Source organism: Phlebotomus papatasi, chromosome 2 (assembly GCF_024763615.1).
Source record: "Phlebotomus papatasi isolate M1 chromosome 2, Ppap_2.1, whole genome shotgun sequence".
Taxonomy (NCBI): Eukaryota; Metazoa; Arthropoda; class Insecta; order Diptera; family Psychodidae; genus Phlebotomus; species Phlebotomus papatasi.
In genome coordinates, this window is record NC_077223.1 from 50041605 (window position 1) to 50054724 (window position 13120).

The window sequence follows — 13120 nt, forward strand, 5'->3', positions numbered from 1 at the left end:
AAAAAAGTTGCAGTGATAGAAATTTTACTATGGGCTCGAAACTCGTATTTTATAAAGTATTTTATTTAAAAAACAATAATGATTAATACAATTTTGAAAGGAAAAGCTACAATCAAATGAATTTAATGCATTCTAGTCGTGTAATTAACTATTTCTTTGTTGAAATTTATTTTGGATAGAGGCCTTTGAACTTTGCAAAAATGTTCAGAACATAATTTGACATATTTGAGCAACCCATTGAGTATTTTCCACATTCCCACTACGTTAAGATGCCAAACAGTTTTTTTCCTATCCACCGAAAACCAATTAAAGTAATTCCACTTGCAAATTGTAAAGAGTTTTGGGCCAAATGACAATTTTTTTCTTTCTTCCCTCCCCTCCGACTTTGGTAAAACATTTAAAGTTTTTTTAAGAAACCACAAATTATTCTCCTCCCATTAAGAAACTTTTGGCGTAATGATAGATAATTAGCTGAAAATAAATAAAGAAAAGAAAATAAGAAGACACTCACCTGGAACCATCTCTGGAGATCTGGGAATTTCCCAAGGAATGGCGCCGTGAGAGTTAACAATTCGGATTTTGACACAATTTCTTGGTTGAAGAGTATCAAGCATCTGAGGAAATTTTCATATACTTCCGGACTCCGAAGTGCCTTGCGCACCTTGTCAAAGAAGGCATAATCATTGAGTGAACCAAATTTCGATGCTTCAGCCAGTGTTACATCCCGACAAATGGGTTTGTGCCTCTTTGGATGCGATGGTCCATCGGCACTTCGATCAACACCACCAGTTCCACTCCTCGACATATGACCCATATGTCCGGGCATTTGTCCAAAACTCGGTGATCTCTTCACACCAGCATACTTCTGTCCACCGGCAATGTGATTTCTTTCTTTATCCCCCCTTGGATGGTAATCCTTGTCCATTGGATGGGGATAGTCATTGGCACCAGCTGCAGCAGCACCCGCCATAGCAGCTGCAGCACGATCCAGACCCCTTGTGAAATTATTGGAGGAATTATTGAAAGAAGACCTAATTGACGGTCCCGAAGACGGTCCTGACATCTTCTTGTGATCATTGTGTGCCAAACCAACTCCACTCTTATTCAAACCATGCAAACTAGCCGAATGACTTGTGGCATCTGGCAAAAATTGACCAAATTCACGTAGAAGATCATCTTGCTTGTCAAATAACTTGGCCACTTGTGTATACACCTCAGCTTCAGTCAATTGTTTCCCCTGACCATCGCGTACTTTCTGCTCCTTCTGATACTGATGCAAAATCTCCAGGAATCTCTTATATTTCTCTGGTTGATTCTGAAAGCGATTCTTGATTTTGTTGACATAGCTAATGGCATGATTGAATTCCACGGGTTGATTCTGATTCTGCGCTTGACCCCCACCACCACCTTCCGCCTGCTGCACCATCTGCTGGTGCGCCTGCGAAATATGATGCAAATTCTGCCCACTAATCTCCTCAAGACTCGCCGCCCCTGCAGATGCTGCTCGCATAGCAGCACTTCCAGACAAAGTTCTCTCCCTGTCACGGGACACAAAGTTCTGAGGAGCTGCCAGAACAGCACTGGCAAGTTGAGCACTTGTCTGCTGTTGCTGCTGCTGCTGCTGCTGCTGTTGCTGCTGTTGCTGTGGCTGTATGCCACTGGGACTGGCACAAACCTGACCACCACCACCGCCACCGCCACCACTCTGGGCCACAGCATGTATTGGTTGGGGACAGGGAGCGTGTGTTATGAGATTAACAGCTCCCGGAATTGTGTGCACCATTGTGCCACTGCCCTGCATAATTTGCATCTTTTGCGGTGGGCTCTGTTGTTGTGGCGGACAGGCTGATGAAGTGCCACAAGATGGGGATGGCATGGATACTGACACTTGGTAAGAGTACCCCTTGTCATTAGCCTGCATCTCAATCTTGTACCTAAGAACAGAAATTTAAGTGTTTCATTGAATTTGAGATTTCCTTCTTTAGACAGGGAATTTTGTAATTTTGGTCTAACATACACTGAGAGACATCCGAAAAAGTTAAAATAACATTCCGGAAATGTTAATTTTACCCTGCAGTATTGATCCGAAAACGGTGTAAATATTATCCTTTTCAGGTGTATTAGGGGTTAAAGTTACCCTTTTTCATGTTAATTTTACCATTAAAGAAGTGTAAAATTAAGATTAAAAAATGTTGATATATTTTTACACCTAAAAAGTGTTAGTTATGACGAAAAAAAGTTAATCGTAGCCTCTTTTTTTCTCAGTGTAGGGGGAGTGTGCCAAATTTCGGCCACTTTGAGTGTAATTTCGGCCATGCAAATATATTTATTAAAATTATGTATGTAATCTTCGAATAGGCAATGAATTCATTTTGATTTTAAATATTTATACATTTTAGGATGTATTAACACAAAGACCGTTAAATTTTAGGTACAATTTGAATTTAAATTGCGTTGTAAAAACTAAGTGTGGAAAGAGTCTTACGAAAAATGTGACACATATATTGTATTTCTAGCAGTCTTCTGGTTTGTGGTGAAGTTCAAAAGGTTTTCCTTCGGTGTTTTTCACGAAAATTGTTTAGTTTTCTTTAAAGATTGTTTCTGTTTATGTTAATAGTGAATCAATCTTTAAATTCCGGGTGAAATTTCCCAGATGGTTCCTGTATTTCGCTTAAAAAAGTTATATACTTTGTGAGCGTCTCTCCGGTGAGGCAGTGTTGCCTATTCCGGCAATATCTTTTGCTTTCCTAAATTTCTTATTTATTTTATGTCTTTTTTTTCAATTTATAAGTTCTACAATGTCCAGAGAAAAAAAACATCGCTTCTATGAAAAAGATTATGTAGAAAAGGCCTTGGAAGAGTTCAGGAAGGGCAAATTGCAACGGGAATCTGTACGTAAATTTGAGATGCTACTCTTCAGGTCTTCATGACAAATTACACGGAAGATCTCAGGGCTTGTGGGTCATATAAACGTATTAAACTAAATATTAAACTCGTTCCGTTTGACGTTTTGAAATTTTCTATCCGTTGCGTTACAAAAGGTGGTCAGAAAAAAGGTGGCCGGTATTTCACTCAAAATGGCCGGAATACTACCCAAAGCAATGTCCATATTTTATATTAATTTTTCAATATCTTAGGAAGTGATTTAAAGACAACAAAGATGATGAAGTAGTCCTCAAGGTTAACACAACCTTCCCGAAAAGGAAGTAACAAAAAATATCAATATGAATTAAAAATATTGCATTTCAAACTTAGGACTTCGGTGCTTATATGCAACTATGCCGAAATTTGGCACACTTACCCTATTAAATAAAAATTATTAATTCTCTAATCATTAATGTTTACAGCAAGAGAGTAACTTAAAAGTTTCAATGATAAAAATAAGCCACGCCTCTCTCCCTTAAAACCTGGGATGGAATTATAACTTTCACATACAATCGAATCGATAGTATCGACAAATCTATATCTGCTAGATTAAGCGAATTTCGACTTTGTACGCATTGTTGGGTCATTTATTGTGGCATTCTTAAAAGAATGTAACTGTTGATAAATACACAAATTAGTTACAAAAAGTGCAGCTATCATTTAAATTTTTCAGAATCGACAGTCGATACTATCCAATAAGTTGTCATATCAACCCTGGTGTGGAATGATAACTTTTCGATACTATCGAATCGATAGTATCGATAAATCTATATCAGTTAGATTAAGTGCATGTAGATTTTTACGCAATGTTGGGCCATTCATTGTGGCATTCTTAAAAGAATGTGACTGTTGTTAAATATTTATATTAGTTACAGGAAGTGCAGCTATCATTTAATTTTTTTAGAATCGACAGTCGATAGTATCGAAGGTTATCATGTCACCCCTGAGTTTGAAATTTAAAAGGCTGGTGAATATTTTAAAATATATTTTTACAAGAGATCGTCAGGAAAAAAGGAAAATGAGGCTCATAAAAGATCTATAAGTGAAGAAAAAATGTAATACAGGTCCAATCCTAAGGGCCTCGACAGACCTGAGAATTAGCCGAGAGGCGGCTTAGTGCAATTACATTCGCAATAACGATTAAACTACTTTTCCATCATTTTACACTAAGCCGTCTAAAAAAAATGTTTTAACCGAGCTGTGCGGGTACTGGCTCTGATTGTCTTTGCCTCTGATATCAACCAATTGCCATGTGCACTTCAACTCGTTTTTTGGCTCACTACGAGCCTTGATTTTTAAGTCGCCTTTAATCATTTAAGAGCTGATTCGTAGTTTTGGAACAAAGACCTTTAATTTCAAAATGACAAATTTCTTTTTTTTTTTACTACTTTTGGGAGTTAGTGATATTGTAAACATATTTAACAGATAAAGGGTTTCAAAGAATTCCATATTACAGTAGTAGCGGCCACTGTCGTCTTAACGTTGGTAATCAAACTAATACCTAAGGCTTAGCCATATGGCTTAACTGTTACAATTTCTTATCAGTTAAAATAAATTGGGCAATTTAACTTAGGATTGGATTGTCAAGGACAAACGACTTAATTGATTCTGAAAAAGTAATAAAATTGGTTGCCATTGAGGATTCTGAGACTTTCGGGAACTGGGCTAAACCTTTGGTCTGAAGACCGTTTTATGCCCTTTTCTTGATGCTGACTCGCGACCAAATTCACAACAATTCAACTAAAATGGAAATAGTAAATTTCTGAAATTTTAAGACAGTCCGTGATAACCTTTAAATTTTTGAATTTCTGAACTTTTAGTGGAATTCTTTAGCATTGAAAACATTTAATATTGAAGTTAAATCTTTGAGCTTTCTTTATCATAAGAATTTATGGATATATTAAGCAAAGTTTTGACAAATTAATTATTCCTCATGCCAAAATCCAAATATTTTTTTAAGAATATTAAAAAAGTACGGTAATAACTCGCCGCTTCACTGTTGAAAAGTCATAAAAAAAACATTAGAGAATATCTGCTCTCTAAACAAAGTACAGTTTCAAAGGAACAATTGTAATTACAGAAGAATATATAATGCTAGAATATCCCTGCAGAACGAGAACCGTTTAGAATGTAATACACAAAATTTTCTGCGAGGATTTTCTGTTATCTATACACTTGAATTTCCGAATTGAGACTTTTTCTCTCGTTTGAGTTTATCACAAAAGTTTGTTTGAAGCTCTTGCAATTCTCCTTCTAGTTTACATCCGAGTGAAATGACTATCACTCTCGTTGTTTGTGTACTGTTAACATTGTTAATTATACTCATAAAAGCTTTTGCTACAAAATCTCAAATATTATTTATTTTTTTAAATTCAACAATTCATTACTTTTCATCATCCCCCAGAGAAACATAAGAAATTATCCTAAAATTTCCAGCCATTGTATCTGATATTAGTGATAATCGTGGCAATATTCTTCAATGAATAAAATTCACTCTTGAGGAATTTCCATTAAATTATTCACAATATAAAATCACAACAGTCACTAAAAAGTTGATTTCCAAACAATTTTTCCAGTAAACTTTTTGAGAAAACTATCAAAAAATTAATAAATTCGACAAAATTATTAGATTAATCTCTTTGTTACGATCTTGCTGTGATCGAATGTCGAATAAAACTGAGAGAAAAATAAACCGCTAGTGACCTATTGGACTCTCTCCCCGAAGTTTACCAGAAGAAAGGGATGGAAAATGGTATACTCTTCCCTTTTTTGCTTCCCATTCAAAGAGATTCAGTTTTAAAAATAATAGGAAAAAAAATAAATTGTCCTTACCCCGGTGGAAGAAAAGTGTTGAATCCCACAATGAGTTCAGGATGGCCCTTGAAGAGCGTCGAGACACGATCAATAACACCCGGTGTATCAATGCTCTGGGACTTGAATTCCTTCATAATGTCCAGAAAATCATTGTACACCTGTGGCTGATTGCCAAACTTTGATTTAACATGATCCAAATAACTGAGGGCATCCTCAACTTTGAGACGCTGAAATTGCGTCTGCTGCTGACCACCAGGACCAGCTGTTGTGGCCTGGGTAACTCCAATAGTGGCACTGGCGCTTATTCCGCCCGCGGATAGACTCCCAGCTTGACCAGGAGTCCCACCACTACTAACACCACTCACAATGGGCGTCTGCTGTCCACCAGCAGCCCCACTTGCCTTCTGTCTCATTGAATTCACCGTATTTATGCCAGAATTTACCACGTGTAGCGATCCAGTCGCTATCGTAGCCGATTGCTGGACCACGGGACTCTTAGTTACATTTGCAATTGCCATTGTTGACGTATTGTAGGCTGTTTTGTAAAAGAAAACGTGCAAATAATAAGAAATCATGTTGAAGGATTTATAATATCTAATTCTATCATTTTTTTTTTGTAGAAAATCCATTTAATACATTTATTTTTCAAAGATAAAATTGATAGGGTAAGTGTGCCTAATTCCGGCCAGCTTGCAATTTCGGCCACCTTTTTTGTTCCTCGAATTTCCATGAACTTTTAGATTTTACGTATTCTAAAGATTATACAATGCAAAAGAATAACAAAAAATGTAGCTACGACAAACGAGATGACGTGAAAAAGGCATTGGAAGAATTCCCGAAGGGCAAGGAACAATGAGAATGAAGGTGGCCGAAATAGGGCACCAAAGCTATGTCTATATTTTTATTCATTTTAAAATGTATTAAGAATGATTTTAGAGTAAATAAAGACGGTAAACTCTTTACAAGGTTCCATGCAACACTCTTTCAGAAGAAAGAATAAAAAAAAATCAATTTGTATTTAAAATATTACATTTCAAACTTGAGACTTTGACGCTAGCTTGCAACTATGCCGAAATTTGGCGCACTTACCCTATAGTTAAAAATTTGTCATACAAAGCGGTTTTAGTGCAAACAAAAAAAAAAGAATTCAAAAACAAAAAAAGTAAAGAACATTGATTTTGCAGGGAGTGGGAGTGGCTCTTTTGATACCTAAGCTCCGCCCATATATAATTTTAAATCACACATCTTTCGGAAGTTATGGTCAAATGAAGTTGGTAAGTCATGTAGGTCATGTATTATTGAAATAATTTTAAATTGACATTATCATTAAAAAAAATTGACAGATTCTTTGTAAATTAATGTCCAGCAAGTTGTATAATTATGGTCCATTTCCATTGAGAAATTTCTCAACAAATTTGTTGGAAAATTGTCAACTCCAGATGAAAAAGAGGTGCTTTTATGAGAAAAGTTCAATCTGGTTGAACTTTTCTCATAAATAAAAAATAAAAAATTGGGAACAGTTTTCTAAACTGTTTCTATCGAGAACAGCGCCATCCATTGAGTTTTCTTCTGACATTTGCATGCCAGTGAGTTGTCACCTGAGCGAATTCTTATAAAAAAAAACTTGTTTTCATTTCACAGTGAATGTGTTTTTAATTTTCGAGTTCCTTGGAGTTGAAAATAGTGCTTTCAGTAAGAAAATGTCCCTGTTTGAATTTGTCAGAATTGCGTCAGAAAATGTATCACTGCTGTTTTAAAGTGAAAATGGCTATAATTTACCCTCATTATCTCTTTCCCTGGGTTATTTTGCACAACAAACGATTAAAGATATTCTTTAGCAATGAATTCACGAAGATTTTGATTGTTTCCATTCATTTTGACCAAGAACGTAGATCAAAACAATCAAATGTCAACGAAATATTCAGATTCAAAAATAGGCTTTTTTGTGAGCTTTTGTGTGAATTGAGAACTACAAAAATCTGAAATTTTTCTCAATGGAAATGGCTCATTAGAAAAATTTATATGAAAAAAAATTTAAAATTGTATTTCAAGTTCAATAATAAAAAAAAAAACAAAGATCAATTAAATCCTTTGAATAAAATTATACTTTTACGATTAAATACTTAAGTGCTCTCTCAAGCATCAATATTTACATGTAATTCTATGTAATTATCATTAATGTCAATCACAGTATAAAAAGTAATAGATACTCACTCGTTGAATATTGAACATTGGGCGATTGATTGCCGAGGGCTCCGCCACCCGGATTACCGCCATCAGTGGTGCCCGCCTTGAGAACACCGGGTGTTAGTTGGTAAATTGTAGAAGCTGGATTGTTCTGTGTCGCTAAAATACGATGATGCTGTTGGGCGCCACCACGGGCCCCAAACTGTACCTCATCCACTCGACGCTTCATCTTGAGATCATATTCTCCAGTTAGTCCAACAGCAAATCCACCTCACGCAGCGTGTTTTGTGTGTTTCCTGCAGAGTCAAAAGAATTGAAAGAAGAAGAAGGAAAAAAATTAGACATCAGTGGAATTAGTTCAATTTATGCTGTGATGTCACGCATCGAGAATCAGAAATAGAATCACACACAATATTATTATTATTATATACTATCTCTTACAGCTCTCACACATCCCAGGAACATTATTGTGAGGAAACAGAGACACTCTCGCATATCAATTGACACACCCAGAGAGAACATTTTAAAAAAAATTGTTCTAAACATTGCAGGAACATTTTGTGGGTGATGAGATTATACTTTGGTACGGAAATATTTTACATATAGACTTGTTTAGTTCTCATTTTGGCCGCAATGGCGCACAATACATAGAGCTAAAATAACCATTCCTAAAATTGAAATTTCTGTTCAAAGTCATTCAATCCCAATCCCAAAGAAGTCACCAAGAAGGGAATCATATTGGAAAAGGAGGGCAGTAGAAAAAAAAACGAGTGTAAGATGTGAAAATAAAGGAGGCAACTGATCGGCGAACACAAGTGCGCAGAATCGCAAAAACAACCAAGTCGTGCAAGAGGAGAGCAGTAATAAAAAAAAAACAGGCATTATATTCGCAAAAGGCGTCCGGTTTTCGGTCATCATCCATCCTCTTCATACGTAAACACTAGTGGTTAGATCTCATCTCACTCCCACCAACTGACATCATGTAATACTAATATACAGACACTCTTTCAGAGCGTCATCCACCTCAGCCACAACACAAGCTCCAAAAGTCCCCAACGTTTAGCTGCCCGTGGAGCTGGAAAAGTGAGTTTTGTGTATCCCCATTTGGGGGCCGCATCATCGTCAAAATATACAACACAATTTCACAAAAACACCACCACATATAAGAAATTCTTTAGTTAATATTTTGGTCCCACTCTCGCGCGCACAAGCGGACTATAGAGTGAAATTGGTATTAGCAGTTTGGAGATGACCCAGGTTTTCCTTGTAAACTTCACCCGTCACAAGAGAGAGAGGAAATTGCACTTTTTATGCGGGAAAATCCTGTCTAAATGATCCTGACCTATGAAAATTCCTCTCAATATTTTGAATGCATTTTCTCTTAAAATTAACTGAAGATGGCATAATAGCATTCTCTTATTTTGAATTCTATAGAAAAAAATTTTAATTAAATAATATTACCCGATAAAATCTTAAAAATAAATGATACAAAAGAATATATCAGTAAATTTAATGTACATAATTAGACAGGGATGGGGTTGTCAATCCTATGCCCTGTGCAATGAGGCTCAATTGATGCTATTCAAACACCTTTCGCCTTTCCTTTAAAAACAATACGTTTTTTCCTGACCGAAAATCAATAATAAAAATGAAACCGATAAACAAAATCAATAAAACATCTTACATCTAATCTTGCAAAATCCAAGATAGTGGTCTTCTGTGTATTTCTTGCATCTATACAGGAGTGAGCAAGAACCGTTTGAAACAGAATAAACGTCAAAATAAGTTTGTCCGGTAGCGTTTTAACCATAGACGTACAATTTTCATTTGATGTTTGTTCAGTTTTAAACGGTTCTTGTTCACCTCTGCCTCTATGAACGATAGGAGCAAAAATAGACGAAAAAATTGAATAATTTTTCTGATAATAAGTACCAATGAATGATAATTATCACTCTAACAAAAAAATATTTTTATATGAGTATTGTAGTTTCTATGCCCAAGAGTTTTGCTTTAAAACAACTTAAAAATAAAAAAAAAATAATAATAAAAATTATTCATCGATGCAGTAATTTAAAAATTCGTTACTTTTAGATCTTAAATATTTATTATATAACAAAGACTCGAATGTAATTTTCAATAAATAATAAAAAAAATAAATAAAAATAGTTTAAAGTTTTGCAAAAAATATTCCACATTCCTTCAAAATGATAGACAGAAATAATTTTAGGTAATCAGGAAAAATCATTTTCGCTATGGGACACCGGTGTTCCAATAGTTTTTAATCCTTATGCCTCGGGCACACCTTTTAGATCAGGAAAATTTCATGAAGTCGAAATTCGATACCCTTTCTTTCTCACATATTTTGCATATGACTATCTCATTCTTTCACATACCAAATTCGATTGAGCTAAATTGAATTTGGAGTGATGTTTAAGAAAAGAAGAAGAGTGCGAGAGAATGAGATAGACATATGCAAAACATGCGAGAAAGAAAGGGATCTGAATTTCAACTTCATGAAATTTTCCTGATCTAAAAGGTGTGCCGGAGCCATTAGGCACCAGAAAAATTCCGGTGACCTAGGCGAAAGCGCGCAACCTTCAAACGTCTCAAGCTTAGAACGCTTAGAACAACTCATTTTTTTTTCTTTTTAGCTAGTCCTATGCCTCAATTATCCGGAGAAGGGCCATGGTCATGGGTCTAATCCATTAATAACATAGAAAAAAATTGAGTTTTCCGAAGCCTTGAGTCGTTCTTTCTGTAGTAGCTTTTAGTAATCACTTATACAGTAGACTCTCGCTAATTCGGCTCTTTTAAGATCGGGCTACTTTTTAATTCGGGCGGCAGTTAAATATTCGAAAATGTTTGTTGACATTTTTTTAAGTTTGATTTTGTTTAATTTATCTCTAATTCAGGTGAAATTTTGGTCCCAAATGCCTGAATATGAGAGAATGTACTGTACTAAATATTATAATTCATATAGAGTTTATTTGATTTGGTTTATTTATAATGCAATGTATTTTTTATAAGGTATAATTTTTGGAATGTTACGTCTCATATTGAAAGAATCTGTTAAAACCCACTGTAGATCGCACAGGATTGACGTCCTGTTATGTGGATACCTCTTTCGTGTCGTCGGAGATTTCGGAAAAGACGATGCATTTTATTACGCTTTATCATATGAGAAAATGTTCCCTTCTAGTTCTTTGTACCTGGCGGCACTCGAACGAAGTTAGCGAACTTATGTCCTGGACACACTCACGACTAAAGTCCAGAGACGACTAAGCCCGTTCAAAACCAAGTTAGTTCCTGACACACTACAAACGAGGCTTAACATTTTCTGGCATTCACAAAACATAACTTTCGTGGGTTTTTATGCAGTTTTATCTACTGAAATGCACTACTACTCCTTTGAAAATAAAACTATTTGTAAATTTACTTGACAATTCACGTATAACAACAAGAAGTATTCGCTAGAACCGCCTAAACTGGCCTAAGTCGCGAGTTGGCTTCCACCTCACGAGTAATTGTATTTAACCATAATTATTGCTCGTGTACTGAGACATGAATTTACAAATAGTTTCATTTTCAGAGGAGTATTAGTGCATTTCATTAGAAATTTGCATAAAAACCCACGAAAGTTATGATTTGTGGATACCAGTGAACGCTAATCCTCGTTCGTAGTGTGTCAGGAACTGACTTGGCTATGAACTAGCTTAGTCATCTCTAGACTTTAGTCGTAAGTGTGTCTAGGGCATTAGCCTTTTCTCGATTTAAGCTGTATGTCTGCCCTGGCCCTTAGACAACTACTTCAATTTTGGTAAAATTCCGATTAAATTAAAAAAAAAATCATTAAATAACCTAAAAAATCAAAGCCGAAGATAATCTTTGCAAACAAGTAACCTGTATTTTTGAGTACTAAATCTGCAGTACTCAAAGATAATAACGTCACTAATAAAAAAGTGTTAAATAAAAAAATATTACATCTAAAAACTTATATAGAACCCGCAACTGTAATCCGCAAGATTCGTTATTCGGAAATACTTCCAATGGATCTACAACATGTGATATAGCAGCAGATTTCTGACCTAAATTCTCCCCCAAAACTAAAAGAAAAATAATCGCTAATCCATTCTTCTTTTTTTATTTTCAATGAATGAAACTCAAAGTATTAAATCACCGAAACTTAACCTCAATTGATTTCACGTTATGAGCATATTATTCTTCAAATTCTCCTTTTCTTCGTCACCACCGTGAATCTTCCTTTCTCTCTCTCTTTCTTTCTTTTTTTCTTCTGTGTAAACGCCTTTTCACTCAACTCGCGGTCCCCGCAGTCCAGTGTGGATCGTCTTCAAGAAAACGGAATTTCACCAATTTAATTCCACACATCTCCCCAAATAAGCGCGTCTTAAGAAAACCTGTTCATCAGCATTATACCACACTAGTGTGAGCACAGGAAAAATTACCATCTTTTTTCTCCTGGTATTAGTCTTCAAATTGTTTTCTTTTTGCTTTTCATTTTTTTTTCACATGAGAATCACTATCTCAGCATTTTTACGCATTCTCTCTTTATTTGGAATTTTAAATCCCCTCTCTCCCACCTTATACCATTACATTACGTTTTTTTTTCTTTATCGTAAAATAATTTTTGAACATCGTTTCGGTCATCGAAAAATACATGAACTGTTATTAATGTTGCAAAATATGCGGAAAATTAAGAAAAAAATGGTTGTGCGTTGTATGAGTCACATGAGAGAGAAAACTTTCAATGAAAAAGTGGGAGAAATGTCACTATTAATAGCATTGACATTACACAAAACAAAAATCCGGTGTTGCACCTGTTTTTGCATCCTACCACCATATTTTTTTTAACAGTGTAATAACACTTTTCACTAGAATTTCTCAAGGTTTTCCCTCCAGAACATGAGTCAGTTTTTTTTACTTCTTCTTTAAACTTTACTCACCAAACACACGCAAATAAAATGACAAAATCTGGACACAAAAAAAGTGAATTTTACTTCCAAGAAAAGTGGTCAAAAGAAGGAAATAAAAAAGTAGAAATACTTGATAAATTTTGCCTTCTTTTTCATGGTTTTTCGTTTGTAAATCGTTTCAATATAAAAAAAAAGAAAAAAAGATGTGAAACATTTTGAGAGCGTCTGTGGCGGTAAAAAAGGCGTCTCTTTGTTTTCCATTT

General features: G+C 35.3%; 1 protein-coding gene across 4 annotated transcripts in view; it reads right to left on the reverse strand.

The window, feature by feature from the left end:
• The window catches only part of LOC129801449 (paired amphipathic helix protein Sin3a), a 51851-nt gene that overhangs the window by 24443 nt on the left and 14288 nt on the right, over positions 1 to 13120 (reverse strand). For 3 of the 4 annotated variants that reach the window (XM_055846512.1, XM_055846513.1, XM_055846515.1), the window contains 3 exons: positions 7954 to 8222; positions 5758 to 6274; positions 512 to 1934 (listed from right to left, as the gene is read on the reverse strand). In XM_055846512.1, the coding sequence (XP_055702487.1) occupies positions 512 to 1934; positions 5758 to 6274; positions 7954 to 8155 (2142 nt within the window). In that variant the 5' untranslated portion in view covers positions 8156 to 8222. Of the gene's footprint in view, positions 1 to 511; positions 1935 to 5312; positions 5600 to 5757; positions 6275 to 7953; positions 8223 to 13120 lie in introns of those variants that run through there. The other variant, XM_055846514.1, reaches the window with a different exon arrangement.